At 39.0% G+C, this 18492-nt stretch overlaps 1 protein-coding gene across 1 annotated transcript in view; it reads left to right on the top strand.

Moving 5' to 3' along the window:
* The window catches only part of dnah3 (dynein axonemal heavy chain 3), an 80567-nt gene that overhangs the window by 18662 nt on the left and 43413 nt on the right, over nt 1–18492 (top strand). Inside the window, exons 11-28 of the mRNA XM_049480297.1 lie at nt 961–1097; nt 1730–1835; nt 2885–3063; nt 4280–4464; nt 5712–5835; nt 7992–8145; nt 9294–9438; nt 9599–9810; nt 10707–10798; nt 11174–11288; nt 12118–12234; nt 13244–13423; nt 14521–14657; nt 15273–15474; nt 15932–16024; nt 16150–16260; nt 17230–17344; nt 18124–18322. Of these exons, the coding sequence (XP_049336254.1) occupies nt 961–1097; nt 1730–1835; nt 2885–3063; nt 4280–4464; nt 5712–5835; nt 7992–8145; nt 9294–9438; nt 9599–9810; nt 10707–10798; nt 11174–11288; nt 12118–12234; nt 13244–13423; nt 14521–14657; nt 15273–15474; nt 15932–16024; nt 16150–16260; nt 17230–17344; nt 18124–18322 (2603 nt within the window). The remainder of the gene's footprint in view (nt 1–960; nt 1098–1729; nt 1836–2884; nt 3064–4279; nt 4465–5711; nt 5836–7991; nt 8146–9293; nt 9439–9598; nt 9811–10706; nt 10799–11173; nt 11289–12117; nt 12235–13243; nt 13424–14520; nt 14658–15272; nt 15475–15931; nt 16025–16149; nt 16261–17229; nt 17345–18123; nt 18323–18492) is intronic.

Genomic DNA, 18492 nt, shown 5'->3' with positions numbered 1-18492 from the left:
TCTATCATTTTAACATCACTCTCTAAATTATTCCATAATCTTATTCCTTGAGTAAAAGTACACTCCTTCAAATTAGTTCCACATTTCGGTTTATATTCAAGCGAGTCAGAGCTGGTATGAAACCAGTATAAAAAGGCTTCAAATAAAAGCCTAATTCAGACGTTTTTTGGGCAGAAGCCTGTAAATGGGAGTAAGTCTGTGAAGGAGCAGAAATCTGACGCACTGCTGCGTCCTCATGCCTTATTCAGTTACTGTATTTATCACATTATAAGGCGCAGCATATAATAATGCGCATTATTTTCAATGTCAAACAAGCGCTGGATGTTAATTTACACAGATTTCTCTCCTGAAACCTGTTTATTTGGGTGAGTAAAGCACTTCTGTTTATTTATATTAACTTCCCAAGATTCCCAAATTGCTGAAGCATTAGCATTAGCAGCTAACCGCTAATGATAGCAACCTGACAGCGCTACACTGAGGAACCCTGAGTGTTCCGGTAAGCCAGGGTGATATTAGCTAGTGGTTCATCTCACATAGCTTGTTTTAACAAAATAAAATGGGAATGCTATAGTCTATGATATACTCACCTCTGAACAGCGAAGGAGCTAGCGCTTAGCACTGTGGTTAGCGGCTAATGCTAATATTGCTCCATCAGTTCTAACTGGAGTTAGCAGCAGGCTACAGTCGGCTATACTCACCTCTAAACGATTAAAGAGCTAGCGCTTAGCTATGTGGTTAGCGGCTAATGCTAATACTACTCTAGCCTTGGTGCTGGAGAACTAAACTGAATCTCCTGTATAACTCTGTACTTCAGTGGAGTGACTTTACTGCTCCTTAATACCTGACTGATAGAATTCATACATAAGGAGCACCGGATTATAAGGAGCTCTGATGATTTCTGGGGAAAATTTAAGGATTTTAGTTGTGAAAATACAGTATACAGTTTAAATTTGTCTGTAGGTGGAGTGTAACCTGTTTCCTGAGCTCCGGGAGAAGGATCTAACCCTGCGTTCAGTCAGAACTGATGAGCCGTTTGTGTTGGATCTGCTCAACCAAGCCAGTGAGATCTATCAGAGGAACACCGTCGGCCCAAAGAGGTGAGCTGGACCTTTAGCACACCTGCCTTACAGGTAGATCAGACCTGTGACATCACCAGCCCTGCCCCCACCTGCGTGCTGCCTCCTATCAGAGATCCAGTCTTTAGAGTCAGTGCTTTAGAGTCTCAGACCCCAAGAAAAACAGCAAAACTACAAAAGTTTTAAAAGTTAAGTAAGAGGTTTTTTTTTCTGGGATTAAAAGTGTGATTTCAGCTGTAACTGGAAATATCTGTGCACAGCTGTGCTGAGCTGAGGTGCACAGCTTTCCACAGGCTGTAAACACAGGCTGCTGTGTTTACGAGCACGTGCCCAGCCATGTTGAGGCCATGCAGTTACCTCATGTTTACACCCGCCCCGCCCCTCGCGCTTCTCAGGCAGCAGGTATATTAGGGTATATTGGTGTTTGTAGGGTTTGTATTCAAATAAATATGAATTTTAAAATAAATAAAATCACTTAGCCACACTAGAAAATAAACTGCAGCTGAAAGTGTCTGTAGCTCCTCCCCCTTGGTATTTTACCTTTACCTAGAGAGGCCCAGGTACTGTGTATGGTTTATTGTGTGTTTGTGGTGTGGTGTGTGTGTGTGTGTGGTTTATTGTGTGTGTGTGTTGGTGTGTTGTGTGTGCACTAGGTATCTGGAGGTGTATAAGAAATACAGCAATCTACTGGATAACTCAGGAAAACAGGAGATCATCTCTTTTCTCCAGGAGAAGCACTCTCTACAGGCCCTTTCCAAGGTACACACTAAACACACACACACACTCTTAAACACACACTTAAACTCACACATAAAACACAACCACATTAGAGTTTAGAAATTCTCTGCCCGAGAAAATGATCTGTGTATTTTAGTGCTATTCTTATTTTATATAAAGTTATGGTGTGATAATCACAATATAGTAACAAATCAAACTGTGTTTAAAATAAAATTTGTTCAAGTTAGAATGATATAATCACACAGCTCTGGCCTGTGATTGATGTGCAGTGCATTATAGCCTTAATTCTGTTTTTTTGTGTGTGTTTTTGGATGTAGGCTAAATGCTAAATATTAAAATGTTAATTTCTAACATTGTTAATTTGATAAGATTAGAGGAAAGTTATTGTAAATGATGTTATTTTTGTTGGTGTGTTTTATGTTCAATTTAATGATTTTGCAGTGTATAGCATTATTTTTGTTTTTAGTGATTTTGCACTTTCGCTCAATATAAAAAAAATGCATTTGTTTAGAAATTATTTTCTATTCTTAAACCATGTTAAATTATATTAGATTAGAGGAAAGTCATTCAGACATCATTCTTGTAGCCTAATTTAACGATGTTTAGGCTTTAATAATAGGTCTATGCTTCTTCAGTGTTGCAATGTTTATTATCATCATTCTGAACAGAGTTTGCTTATTTTTAAACAGCCCAAAAATGTTTAAAAAAGCTCAGTTTTAAGGCTCTACATAGCAAAATAATGTGGGGTTTAAATCAGGCTCGGGTTCATAATTTTATGCCCAATCTAAGCTCTAAACCACATTTCTGAATAAAAAAAAAATGAAACACCAATGAAACTAGCCTGCTGTTCAGTGTGCTGAAATTTGCTGATTAACATCTGCTGTTAACTACGGTTTAATGATTTATAACAACTACATACATGCCTTAAATTGGTTATAAAGGTAATGTGTTTACTATGCATTATCGTGATGAAATAATAACAGTTTACAGAAATGAATGATGATAAAAATAGTGAAAATAGTGTTTTTATAGAATTATTAAACGTAATAAATGTATTTTTCTCTCTGCAGAAGATAGAAGCAGTAAACAGTGTGTGGGAGGAGATTTCATCTCTGCGGGTCACAGTCCCGCTCTCTCTGCTCTGTTTAGAGGCGGTGGATCTTCACGATGATCTGTGCGACCGCACGCAACACCTCAGATACCACCTGATCAACCACGAGGTGCTGGAGAACCAGCAGCTCAACAGGAGGTCAGAACATCTCTATAAAATCTGCTCTGTACAGATTTACAGGAGAAACTCAGTCACAGTTTACATTAAAGGCTTGATTTTATATAATAGTTTTATCTAAATCAGAGGAACATGCATTTTTTAAACCTTTACCACCAACAACAACAGCAACCCTGAACTGGCACCGTTCAGGAACCTGAACCTGAAAAAAAAAGTAAGTTCTGGACCCAAAAAACGTTTGTTCACAGCGGAAACTGAAGAATACTAGATTCTTCAGCACGAACTGTGACGACATCTGTGAAGACAAATGATGCATTACAGGTGATGTCATCAAAATCACCAAAGTCTAACTCCTTAAAAAAAATCTAAATCCATAAAGAAAAAACAGGTGGGGGAAAATCCACTATGTGCTCGCAGACCCCTGTTTCCATCTAGACCACGGGTATTTAATTAGAATTCAGAATGGTCCAGTTAGAGAAAATTTCAACAGGCCAAGGTCCGGACCGATTGTTAACTTGTGTTATGATTCAGTGCTATATCCTGTAAGGTTGTTTGAACTATGATGAAAAAAATATATAATAATAATAATAATAATAAATTCCTCTCTGGTGAGCTTTTGTTTACATCCCTCCCCTGTCTCTCTCTCTCTCTCTCTGTTGCGCTCGGCGTGACTTTACTTTCCACCCGTTCTCGTTTTCCCGCCAGTTCTCGGGCTCCCTATCTCTTTATAAAGGCGTTTTTTCATGACCGCGAGCCGGAGCAGCGGGACAGAGACCCTGACAACACGGGTTCGATCCCGCGTGAGGAGCGGTGTGTTTATTTATTTATTTTTTCCTTGCTGCGTCTGCACAGATCTGATTGACTGAAGAAAGCTTTTGTTGATCTTTGTTGGTCTATGATTTACTGCACCGCAATAAAGCACGTATTACAATTACATCCTTTTCAGTAGTTTATCGGTTTGGGTCCGCATTGGACAACGTTTGGGTCTGGACCCGGACCGCAGTCCACCTATTAGTGACCCCTGATCTAGGCTATAGGGACTCGGTCGTGGGAATTGGGACTGGTAAGAAGCTTTGAACAGGGCTGAAGATTATGAAAAGCTGAGGCAGGACAACTCAAAAAGGACAAAATGTGACCTAGAGGAGATTCAAGATCTTGGCCAGTGAAGAAGTGACCCAAAGCAGTGTGCAGTAACTGACCATCCCACATTGGTGTGTGTGTGTGTGTGTGTGTGCAGTATCTGTCGGCGGTACGAGCAGATTGTAGATACAGTATCGAGTGTGCCGGGGAGCACGGAGGAGCTGGTGGAGCTCACTCAGTTCCTGAAACAGACCACTGACGTCACCGTGCACCGACTCTGCACCGAGGTCCAGGAGGCCGCCCACCGCCTCAGCTTCCTGCTGGACTACGCCACCCTGTCAGGTACTGAAGAATTCATAACGGATACTCAGCATTTACCAGTACATTTATAGTAGAGCTTAGTAGATCTTATACTAAATAATTTATAACGGTTACTCAGTATTTACCAGTAGGTTTATGGAACAGCTTAGTAGAGTTTATACTAAATAATGCTTCAATAATGCAGAATAGATGCTGAATAATTCATAACGGATACTGAAAGAATTATAGTAGACGTTTAATAGTTTGTAGTAGATTTTTAACAATTCATAGTAGACTCTGAATAATCTGTAGTAAATTTTGAATAATTCATAGTGGATACTGAAAATTTATTTATAGAAGACCTTAGTTGAATTTATACTGAGTAATGCATAAAGGATACTGAGTAATGCAGAGTAGATGCTGAATAATTCATATTGGATACTGAAAGAATTGTAGCGAATGTTCAAGAGTTTGTAGTAGAATTTTAACAATTCATAGCGCATACTGAAACGTTTAGATATTCAATAGTGTATAGTAGATTCTGAATAATCCAGAGTAGATAATGAATAATTTATGGTGGAAAAGAAATAGATTATAGTGGATTCCACATGATTTATAACAGATACTGAATAATTAACAGTGGATACTGAATTTGTTGCAATGGAAACTGAATAATTAATAATAGATACTGAAAACATTATAACAGATTTTCAATAGTTTGTAGTAGATTTTGAATAAGTAGTGGATACTGAAAAAAAAATAAAAATTCTAATGGATTTATAGAAGAGCTTAGTAAACTTTCTAATAATAGTTAATAGTTATAATAATAAAAGTTTCTAAAAAGAATCTATTACTAATAAGTAATAGATTCTAAATATTGCACAGTAGATATTGAATAATTCATAGTGGATAATGAATAATTGAAGTAATTGGAAACTGAATAGTTATTTGTTGATTCTACAGGATTCAGAGTAGATACTGAATCATTTACAGTGGATACTGAAAAATGAACAGCAAATCTGAGTGAGTCTTATTAGACTGAATATTTAATACTGATTCTGAATAATTCACAGTAGAGTCAGTCTATTAGATACTCAGTCATTTATATTATGCACTGAACAGTTCATAATGGATTAAAGTGATTTATATTAGACATAATGGGTAATCTGTGGTAGATTTTGGATTATTTGTAAGGAAAACTGATTATTTCATATGAAACAGTCATTACTGGTGGTTTAATGGGTAAACAGGTAAAGATAAAGTGTGTGTGTGTGTGTGTGTGTGTGTAGATGAGGATATTAAGCTGAACAGCAGGGTGTTTCACTGGCCGGTACAGATCGTATCTGAGTGTGAGATCAGCAGAGGGAAACTGGGAACTGAGCGAGAGCACGCTGAGGAGAGACTGCTGAACAGGTACTGATACCAGATCAGGGGTGGGTTTCCCGAAAACGATCAATCTTAGCGAATAACGAACGAAGTAACGAATGACGTGTGTAAAGAACGAGCCAGTTCTGCGAGTGTTTCCCAAAGAGCTTCGCAACGTGAAAATTAACGAACGAGGTTAAAGAACATCTTTGTTGACTCCTCCCCCGAAACAGCGCGCTCAATCGATCCACAAATATCGATTCAACACTGCAATATGCAGTATTTATTCACTATGACACCCTAAAAACGTAGAAATGTGTTGTAATTAACAACATTATACTCCTAAAGATACATATGACTAAATAAATACTCGAAAATCTAATCTATTTTAAAACATTAAACTTATTTTTTACATTTTTAAAACTATTATTGTTAATATATATGATATTAATAGATATTATACTAATATTATTAACAGTAATATTGATAGTAATATTAATTTATTATTATTCTAATGTTTAATATTATAAAAATAATATAATAATACATATGTTCCTGTGTGTATATATATATATATATATATATATATATATATATATATATATATATATATATATATATATATATATATATATTACATTTTAAACCAACAGAAATATGTTTTGTACTTTATACTGTGAAGCTCCAGCTCATCCTAAATCACCATCTCAGTTGGGTTTATGTCAGGGGATTGTCAAGGCCATGCACCTTTTTGTTTACTAATTCCATTTGCGTCAATTAGTTTTCATGGTTTTAATATTAATCGACAATGTAAAAAAAAAAAACATGGAATGAGACGTGTCCAACTTTTGACTGATATTTGTGAGCTGACACACCCCAGAGTTTGCCCAGATGAACGGCCACAATGTTGGTTAGAAGCACCTGATTAAGGAATAATATTAAATATTACCTGCACTTTCACCAATACCCTTTACAATACGTGTAGGTGTCATTAAAGACACCACACCGGATACCAGGGATTTTCCAAATAGCATGGGAATATATTATGTTGTGCTGTAATTCCCGGTCTTGTGGGAAGTGTATATAAGTGTGTGTATGCCACATAACAGCCTGATTACAGAATCAACGCACTTGGTGACTTTGCAGCTTTGCTTAGACCGTGAGCATCATCTGCAGGAATTGACTGATTGCATTTCTTGCAGCATTAATGTCAAGACTTCTATTATCGCTAATCTGGATTTAAATAATTTACTCGTGGGTTTGATTGGCCAGTTAGACTACAAGCCACAGTTGGCATTATAATATAATATAATATAATGTAATATAATATATTATATTTATCCGTTAAGGGGGGGGGGGGGGGGGGGTCGATGCTTGGTGGCTGGAGTCTATACCAGCTGGCATCGGGCTGAAGGCAGTATACACCCTGGACAGGATGCCAATCCATCACAGGGCAGACAGACACAGACAGACACACAGACACATTCACTCACACCTAAGGGGCAATTTTTATCCGACATCTAATTAGCCTGAACTAATTTCTTTGGACTGTGGGAGGAAACCGGAGCACCCGCAGACACGGAAAATAATATAATATAATATAATATAATATAATATAATAATTATATAATATAATAATAATTATATAGTAATATAATTGATTATACTTAATAGTAATATAATATAATATAATATAATATAATATAATAATATTAATAATTATATAGTAAAATTATTGATTATAATTAATAATAATATAATATAATTGCTTCAAACACGGAAATTATGTGTTTAAGTTGCTGAACTGCAAGTCGAGATCCCCTAAAGAAGCTCGTTAAGAATAACGACTGGGTGAGAGCACTCGTTAATCTGCGATCGAGTTTACGTAGTACTTTAGTTACGCACGGGTTTGGGAAACACTCTTTAATTAACGATCATTCTTAAGTACGAGTTAACGAAGTTCTTAGCGTTACAAAGCTTTCGGGAAACCCACCCCTGACCTAAACACTCTCCAAAACTATATATCTCCAATATTTTAATTTTTTATTATGAAGGAACACATAAGGAATCATGTAGTAACTTAAAAACAGTGTTAAACAAACCTAAATAGTCTGTGAAGAATCTTTCAGTTTCAATATGTGTTTCTTCATTGTTCTTTACAGTTTAATATTAAGATAATTATGATTATAATACTATAATAACAGGATAGTGGAGCTGGAGAACACACTGCAGACTGTGGGTACGGAGCTGGAGGTGTTTAAGAGGAAGGAGATGATGAGTGTGGAGGAGATGAAGAACAACGTGGAGAAGCTGAACGAGCTCACAACCACACTCGACAACAGCCTCACACAGCTGGAGGTGTGTGTGTGTGTGTGTTAGTACAGGGTTTCTCAACCGGACCCTCTAGGGGTCCGCAGGCTCATCCTCAGGGGGAGACAATTATCTGTAGTGAGCACTTTAAATCAGGGGTCTCAAAATTAAAATGAAATTTTAGTGTGAGTGCGGCGCGCAAGAAAGCGCATCCTCTCCCCGTCCACCAGCACAACACATCCTATTCATTTCAACAGGGAGAGCCGCTGCATGAGCACAGCCCCGCCCTCCGGCAAAAAGTTCACACACACAGAACAGCTGCCTTTCAACCACAGAGGAGAAGCTGAAAACGGATTAATAGAACTATAGATCACAGTGAGGTTGATTTAAAAATCTTAAACTTACGATTGACTACACCTGTTGCTTTATTTAAATAAAATAAAGTCACGAAAAAGACAAAAGAAGCACAATATTAAAACATGTTTCCAGCAAAAAGTTCATGTACTATATTTGTAAAGCCTAAATCACCGTTTCAGGGTAAAGTTATGGTAGCAAGAGTTTATTATACTTGTTTTTTTTGTTTTTTGATATTATTATTATTAATATTATTATTAAAATAATTGCCATTATTTGCCATCTCGAGACCAAACAACCTACACTTGTGGCAAAGCCAGTGGAATAGTTTCAACGTAAACACGACAAACTGCAGCTCCAAAAGAAAACAATCATTTCCATCGTTTTGGGGGCCTTGACACTTTCAAGTTGTAAACAGGTGGGCCGTAAGGTAGAAAAAGGTTGAGAACCCCTGTGTTAGGGGTAGTAATCACAGGGTATCTGACAGTAACAATATCACAACATGAGAATACAATTCTTTATAATACTGCACAGCATCTGTGTTCCTGAAGAAGATAAAATACTCCTAAATAATGTGCAGAGAGGAGATATACAGTCTGAGGGCTTTTTAAATCAGTCGGTCACTGACAGCCTGTATTTTATTATAATATTCATGTCCATAATCCATCACAAATATAAACAATACGATATATTGCAATATCAATATTTTGTCCCACCCCTAGTATGTGTGTGTGTATTTGTACAGTCATGTATTGTTTTCATAGTACTGACAAAATTGATACATCAGTCCTGATAAATGTGTGTGTGTGTGTGTGTGTGTGTGTGTGTGTGTGTGTGATCAGTACATTAATAAAGAAGAGGCTCAGTTGGAGAAGGAGGAGACTCAGGTTCCTCTACTGCAGGATCTGATCCTACAGAAACAACCATACGACCAGCTGTGGAACACAGCACTCAGCTTCCACACCAAATCACACACCTGGATGAACGGTAACACACAAAAATTAACCACACCCATTAATTGATTAATTAAGAGAATTAGTACATGACTTTTGCACATTTTGAGCTGCTTAAGGTGTACTTTTCCCGTCGTTACGATAGCAAAGACACACTAATACTCCCTATATCAAGCTGTGTGTGTTCTCCTCAGGACCGTTCCTCCAGCTGGATGCTGTGCAGATATCTGAGGAGTTGGGGAGCATGTGGAGAACCGTCTATAAACTCACTAAGAGTTTCTCTGAGCCGACCGGCCCGCGGAGAGTGGCCGACAAGTTCTGCTCTAAAATCAACAAATTCAAACAACATCTGCCCTTACTGACCACCATCTGCAGCCCCGGCATCAAGCAGCGCCACTGGGAGAAGGTTCTACACACGCTTTATAATATCTCTTAAATATTTTAGAACTTTTACAGTGGATCCCATCCTACATTACAGGATGGAGCTCCATCATTACAGAGTAGCGCTGGGTGATATATTGAGATTTTAAGAAATTTTGATATGTTTTTATGTGTGTTATAAGAAGAGTAGAGCTGGGTATTGAAATTTAATACCAAAAATGTCTAAAATTGAGAGGTCAGATGCAGAGAGTGCACACAGCGAGGCGTCGTGACACACACAATCTCTCTCACTGTCTCTCACTCGCGCGGTCTCTGGCTCTGTCTCTGTCTCACTCGCTCTGTCTCTCCCTCTCTCACTCTGTCTCTCCCTCTCTCAGTCTGTCTCTCCCTCTCTCTCCCTCTTTCTCTCTCTCCCTCTCTCTCACTGTCTCTCACTCACGCGGTCTCTGGCTCTGTCTCTCTCTCACTCGTTCTGTCTCTCCCTCTCTCACTCTGTCTCTCCCTCTCTCTCTCCCTCTTTCTCTCTCTCCCTCTCTCTCTGTCTCTCCCTCTCTCAGTCTGTCTCTCCCTCTCTCACTCTCTCTCCCTCCCTCTCTCTCTCCCTCTTTCTCTCTCTCCCTCTCTCTCTCTCTCTCTCCCTCTCTCGCTCTGTCCCTCCTTCTCTCTCACTCTGTCTCTCCCTCCCTCTCTCTCTCTCTCTCTCTCTCTCGCGCTCTCACTCTGTCTCTATCCTTCTCACACAGTCTCACCCTCTCTCGCTATTTTTTTAATCTAATGCTTATATTTCTTGAAAGGAACTTTTAAAATCTGAAATGCATCCAGCAGTATCAGCCTTAATTCTTAATAAATAAAGTTCTTAATAAAGCGTGCTCAGTTTGTTCAAACAGGAACGTGTGTGTGTGTGTGTGTGTGTGTGTTTAGATGAGCAGTGTTGTGGGATTTGATGTGAAGCCGGATGCAGAAACGTCTCTGCTGAACATGGTGGAGCTCGGACTCTCCAAATTCACAGACCAGTAAGAACTGAGAGATTACAGAGATGATCGAGAGAGGTGTAGAGTATCTCTCTCTCATTCTGATACACTCTCTCTCTCTCTCTCTCTCTCTCTGACTCTCCCTCTCTCTCTCTATCTCTCTCTTTCTCTCTTTTAATGAAATAATACTTTTAATGTGATAAAGAAATAAGAAGTAAGTTTAAATATAAGAAATTAGAGATTGGATTGGATGTTATGATACACACAGCCATAAACCACAAGTGTGTGTGTGTGTGTGATGTGTGTGTTGTGTGTATGATGTTTTGTGTGTGTGTGTGTGTGTGTGTGTGTGTGTGTTGTGTGTATGATGTTTTGTGTGTGTGTGTGTGTGTGTGTGTGTGTGTTATGTGTCTCCAGGTTGGAGGAGATTGTAGCGTCGGCCAGTAAAGAGCACTCTCTGGAGAAAGCTCTGGAGAAGATGAAGAACGAGTGGGCAGAACTTCACTTCACCTTCACACAGCACAGAGACACGGTAACACACACACACACACACACTGTCTGTACACACCCAGTGTCTTTTTTTTAATCAACTGTGTACATATATAAACCTCTTTTGCACTTTAGGGCTAAACGAACCTGGGGTGAGTTCCCCAAAAGCTTCAAAAAGGTGCTAAAGATTTAGTTAACTCATTAATTAAAGAGTGTTTCTCCATAACTAAAACTAAACTAAAATACTACATGAATTCCCTCACAATTTAAGAAGTAACCTTATTTTAAAAGTACTTATTTAAGTGGATTCTGCTGTTCAGCACCTTAAACATCAGAGACACCAATTCTGAGGGTTTTCTGAGCCCAGTTTTTCAGTCATTGAGAGTTTTTTGTTGAAGGGCGGGATGCAAATCAAGGACCTCTCAGCGCTTAAACTACTGACCGCCGACCAGTCGCAGCCGCCCAGCAAATATTTGGCATGCTAGATATCTGACCCAGTTAATGACTGGGAGTAAAGAGCTGCAGCTACCCACAGCCAATTGAATTATAGAGAAAGAGAGAGAATCACGTGTCCAAAACTCATCTCCTGCATTACCAGAGCTGTTTATGAAAAGTCTGAGCACTTCCTGTCCCCCTGTTATATAAAATCTTTAAGCTGATTGGTTGGCGAGCTGATCCTGGAGATAAAGTTTGAGCATGTTTAAAAGGTTTATACCTGGAGTTTAAAATGATAAAATGATGTCTTTAGTGCTGAAACATTTAATATAACTCTATGTTTATGGACATAAGTACATATTTCAGTATAAAACTAATCAGACATTTATAAACTATTCTAAAATATTTTGTTTGCGTGTGTGTGTGTGTGTGTGCAGGGGATGAGTGTTGTCTCTGCAGTGGATGATATTCAGGTGCTGCTGGATGATCACATCATTAAAACTCAGACCATGAGAGGATCTCCATTTATTAAACCTATAGAGACAGAGTGCAAGGTAACACACACCCACACACACACACACACACACACAAACACAAACACACACATTTAACACATTTATTTAGGCCTACAATTTAAAATATAGAATTAAAAGACCCAAATCTTGTTAAATGCATACATCATCCAACAGCAGTACATGACCATGCAGCATCAGTTCATAATAAACACGTACCAAAAGTTTTTTTTTTTTTTTATGTAATTTACATATACCTTTATGGATACACAAAACATCTCTTTCTCCAAATATGTCTACTTCCAATTATTGCAGATATAGAACAATATATGGCCAACTGTTTGGCTCTAGTCTTTGGGAAACCTAAAATCTCCAGACCTCTAATAGCCAATCAGTGTACATCCAAAAATAAGCACACACACATACATTAATATCAATATACAGCTCCAGAGGAGCTTCTAAATGACCAGTTTCTCTGATTTTGCTATTTATAGGTTTATGTTTGAGTAAAATGAACATTGTTGTTTTATTCTATAAACTACAGACAACATTTCTCCCAAATTCCAAATAAAAATATCATCATTTAGAGGATTAGAGAACTGATCAAAATAACAATAGACATAGTAGTGCATCTAAAAACAAGCTTTATTTTAGTCATTTTAAATGTTTTATTGTTGATGATTATAAATTACAGCCAATGAAAACCCAGTGTCTTTGAAAATTAGATTATTTAAGGCCAACTGGTACTTTTAGCAGTGTGGGCAGTGTGCCAAGTCCTGCTGGAAAATGAAATCTGCATCAGCAGAGGTTCAGCATGAAGTGCTGTAAGATTTTGTGGGAAAACAAAACTGCACTGACTTTAGACTCGATAATAAAACACAGTGGATCAACACCAGCAGATGACAGACATGACTCTCCAAACCATCACTGATCATCAGTACATTTTACATTTCATTTAAAGTAAATGAAGGGAGCAGAGTCTGGAGGAAGAGTGCAGAGACACACAGTCCAAACTGCTGGAGGTGTAGAGTGAGTCTCTGTATCTCTGCAGGTGTGGGAGGAGAAGCTGCTGATGATGCAGGATATTCTGGATGCGATGTTGGCGTGTCAGTCCACCTGGCTCTACCTAGAGCCCATCTTCAGCTCGGACGACATCGTCGCCCAGATGCCTGAGGAAGGACGCAAGTTTGGGATCGTGGACAACTACTGGAAGGACATCATCACTGAAGCGGTGTGTGTATGTGTGTACCAATAAGTGCACTAAATCCTTTATTTTTCTCTTAAATCATCAGAGCTCCTTATAATCCGGTGCTCCTTATGTATGAATTCTATCAGTCAGGTATTAAGGAGCAGTAAAGTCACTCCACTGAAGTACAGAGTTATACAGGAGTTTCAGTTTAGTTCTCCAGCACTGAGACTGGGTGCAGCAGCATTAGAATAAACTGCTAACCGAAGAGCTAAGTGCTAACTCTTTTACCATTCAAAGGTGAGTATATTATACTGTAGTCTATAGTCTATACTGTAGGATGAACCGCTAGCTAAAATTGCCCTGGTTTACAAGAACTCTCAGGGTTCCTTATTGTAACGCTGTCGAGCGGCATTATTAGCGCTAAGTGCTGCTGCTAACTGTGATAAAATATTGTAAATCTAATTTTACTGTAAATAAATGGAAGAGCTTTACTCACCCAAATAAACAGTTTTCAGGAGAGAAATCTGTGTAGATTAACATCCAGCACTTGTTTAACTTTTCAGAGCTTCCCCGTTAGAAGGGAAACATGATGACACCCCTGTTCCTTACTAGTGTCGCTTAAAAATACGGTATGATACAAAAGCGTATGGAATTATTTAATAAATATAAAAGTGTTAAACAAACTTACAAAATGATTTTGTCAATGAACGTCAGTCAATCTGAACAATTTGAAGAACTTTTTTTAAAGGATCCACAAGTGCAGTCGCACAGACCATCAAAAACATTATAATGAAAATGGCACTCATCAGGACCGCCCCAGGAAAGGAAGACCAAGGCCCAACCCTACTTCTCTTTTGTAACCCTTCTCTTTGGAACAGAGTTATATGGGGAATTGGGAAACCCTTAAAGAACCCGATACAGATATAGATATAGCTATAGCAGGGGTTATAGGTAGATATGTGTGTCTTTTCCATAATTCATGCTCTGGTTAAAATCAACTTTTCTAGAGGCTTGAATATAATGCTAACATTAGTGTATATATATATATATATATATATATATATATATATATATATATATATATATATATATATATATATATATGTGTGTGTTTGTGTGTGTGTGTGTGTGTGTACCAGTTAAAGGATACTCGTGTTCTGGTAGCTACTGGGCAGATGAACATGCTGGCTCGACTGCAGGAGTCCAACGACTACCTGGAGGACATTCAGCGAGGACTCAATACCTACCTGGAGAAAAAGAGACTCTACTTCCCCAGGTAACACACACACACACACACTGTAATTAATCTACAGTTACAGTAGATACAGAATCACCATCACTGTAATCTGTTGTACCCGTACTGCTCTGTAATTAATCTACAGTTACAGTAGATACAGAATCACCAGCAATGTAATCTGTTGTACCCATACTGCTCTGTAATTAATCTACAGTTACAGTAGATACAGAATCACCAGCACTGTAATCTGTTGTACCCGTACTGCTCTGTAATTAATCTACAGTTACAGTAGATACAGAATCACCAGCACTGTAATCTGTTGTACCTGTACTGCTCTGTAATTAATCTACAGTTACAGTAGATACAGAATCACCAGCACTGTAATCTGTTGTACCCATACTGCTCTGTATGTAATTAATCTACAGTTACAGTAGATACAGAATCACCAGCACTGTAATCTGTTGTACCCATACTGCTCTGTAATTAATCTACAGTTACAGTAGATACAGAATCACCAGCACTGTAATCTGTTGTACCCGTACTGCTCTGTAATTAATCTACAGTTACAGTAGATACAGAATCACCAGCACTGTAATCTGTTGTACCCGTACTGCTCTGTAATTAATCTACATTAATATCAGGTTCTGTTTGTAGGTTTTTCTTTCTGTCTAATGAGGAGCTGTTGGAGATTCTGGCGGAGACGAAGGATCCTCTACGAGTTCAGCCCCACCTGAAGAAGTGTTTTGAGGGCATCGCTAAACTTCAGTTCAGCCCAGAGCTGGAGATCACCGGCATGATCAGCTCCGAGGGAGAGAACGTCCCATTCACCAACACCATCTACCCCTCTAAAGCCAAGGCAAATACATATACTGTATTTTTTAGACTATAAGATGCACTTAAAACTCTTTAATTTTCCCCAAAATCATCAGAGCTCCTTATAATCCGGTGCTCCTTATGTATGAATTCTATCAGTCAGGTATTAAGGAGCAGTAAAGACACTCCACTGAAGTACAGAGTTATACAGGAGTTTCAGTTTAGTTCTCCAGCACCGAGACTGGAGCAGTATTAGCATTAGCCGCTAACCACAGCGCTAAGTGCTAGCTCTTTCACCGTTCAGAGGTGAGTATTATTGGCCTGTAGCCTGCTGCTAACCCTGGCTAGCACTGCTGAAGCAGCATTAGCAGGAGATCACTGAACACTGTGTGTGTTTTGTGTATGTGTGTAATGTGTGGGAAATGTGTGTGTATTGTATTGTGCTTGTGTATTGTGTGTGTATTTATGTGTGTGTGTGTGTGTGTGTGTGTGTGTTTCAGGGTATGGTGGAGAAGTGGTTGCTGCAGGTGGAGGGTATGATGCTCAGCAGTGTGAGAGATGTGATACAGCAGGGAGTAGAGCAGTACCCCCAGGTACACACACTCTACACACACAGTAGGAAATGGCGCCTTCTTGTGGTCAGATAAATACATTTATCATGATTACATGCTACATGATTAATGATATTGTAAAGATAGTAATGAACGGTGTGTTTTAGGTCCCCAGGAAGAAGTGGGTGCTGCAGTGGCCGGGTCAGGTGGTTATCTGTGCGTCCTCTATTTACTGGACCAGCGAAGTGTCTCACGCTATACAGAACAACACTCTGCAGGTGAGTACACACACACACACACACACACACACACACACACACACACATCTTGTTGTATCGTAATCAGTGAGCATGATTTTGGTGCTTTATTAGGAAAAAAAACAACAGCATTACTTTAACTGCTTAAACTATACAGCTTTTTCCGTAAGCATTCTTATGCCAGGTTCATACAACACAATTTTTGATTATGAGCATGTTTTAAAAGTTTATAACTGGGGTTTAATACGATAAAAATGTATGTATGCAATACTGAAACATTTGATATAGTTCTGAGTTGAGGACATAAGAACATATTTCAGTATAAAACTAAGCAGACATTTAAAAACTGTTTATTATAAACTTTGTAGACGTTCTTACCTATATTAGCTATGCAGGCACCGAGCCGAGCGTACACCCCCACTTATTACACACACATGAACACACAGCAGCACAAACCCAACTTTTACATCAACAATAAACAGAATAGTAAATAAAATAACATTGCTGTTCCCGTAAATGAGCTGCTGGAGCTCCTTCACAGCGTCAACCAGCAGCTCAGTTTCCTCTGCTGAGAAGAGTTTGTTGAACACGTCCAGGTAGCTGCACCGTTAAAATAGCAATCCACCAAAGTCAGAGCTCACCTGGTTTTACTGTTAAAGAGAATGATGAGCAAGAGACACTCTGATTTTCTGGTTTATTCCACGCTATGCCCAAAATTAGTTAACCAAACCCATGATTAATTAAGAGAATTAGTCAAAGTCAAAATGGTTTTTATTGTCATTTCAGCTATATACAGAGCATACAGTGAAACGAAACAACGTTCCTCCAAGGACCATGGTGCACATAAACACAGTATAGACAGAACTGTGTAGTACATGACTTTTGAGTGTTTTGAGACAAGCAAGTTGTACTTTTCCCGTTGTTACGATAGCAAAGACACACTGACACACCAATAGATCACTGAACTAGGGAATTGTGTGTGTGTTACAGGCGTATGTGGAGCAGTGTAATGCTCAGATTGCAGATATAGTAGAGCTGGTGAGGGGGAAACTGCCTGGAGGAGCGAGGATGACTCTCGGAGCGCTGACCGTCATCGATGTTCACGGTAAACACAAGCTGTACATTTTATTACACTATGTATGTTTTTCTGCACTATAAGGTGCACTTAAAATCCTTGAATTTTCCCCAAAATCATCAGAGCTCCTTATAATCCGGTGCTCCTTATGTATGAATTCTATCAGTCAGGTATTAAGGAGCAGTAAAGACACTCCACTGAAGTACAGAGTTATACAGGAGATTCAGTTTAGTTCTCCAGCACTGAGACTGGAGCAGTATTAGCATTAGCTGCTAACCACAGCGCTAAGCACTAGCTCTTTCACTGTTCAGAGGTGAGTATATTGGCTTGTAGCCTGAGTTTTTTAACGTGTTAAAACAAGCTATGTGGCAAAAAACGCTAACTAATAACACCCTGGCTTACTGAAACACTCAAGGTTCCCCAGTGTAGCGCTGTCACGCTAGCTCTAACGGTTAGCTGCTAATGCTGCTGCACCCAGCTTTAGTGGAAATCTGTAAATCTAAACTCACCCAAATAAACAGTTTTGAGAAAAAAAATGTGTAGATTAATATCCAGTGCCCTGTTCCTTATTAGTGTTGCATAATGCACTTTATAATCCAATTTATGTAGGAAAATAGACCAGAAAATTGACGTTTGTTGATTTGTGAGACTTATAATCATGTCTGCCTTATGATTCATGTCCTATTGTGTATTTAATATTCAGGATAAGTGACAGGGTTTAAAATCTATCTATCTAAACTAAACACATTAATGTTTATTATAGTGTTTGTATTGTTCTGAGTAGTTTATGATGTTTGTTTGTTTGTCAGCGCGTGACGTGGTGGTGAAGCTGGCGCAGGAGGGCGTGTCCTCTCTGAATGATTTTCAGTGGACGTCTCAGCTGAGGTATTACTGGGAGGACGGGGAGGTGATGCTGAGGATGATCACCACTGAGCTCCAGTACGGATATGAATACCTGGGCAACTCCCCCCGACTGGTCATCACTCCACTCACCGACCGCTGCTACAGGTAAGAGTGAGCGAGAGACAGCGTGTGTTAGTGAGGGACAGAGCGAATGAGAAAGAGTGAGAGGAGTTAGTGAGAGACAGCGCGAGAGACAGCGTGTGTTAGTGAGGGACAGAGCGAATGAGAAAGAGTGAGAGGAGTTAGTGAGAGACAGCGCGAGAGATAGCGTGTGT

The sequence above is a fragment of the Astyanax mexicanus genome, chromosome 6 (assembly GCF_023375975.1).
Source record: "Astyanax mexicanus isolate ESR-SI-001 chromosome 6, AstMex3_surface, whole genome shotgun sequence".
In the NCBI taxonomy this organism is placed as follows: domain Eukaryota; kingdom Metazoa; phylum Chordata; class Actinopteri; order Characiformes; family Acestrorhamphidae; genus Astyanax; species Astyanax mexicanus.
This window is presented reverse-complemented; position numbering and strand designations above follow the sequence as displayed.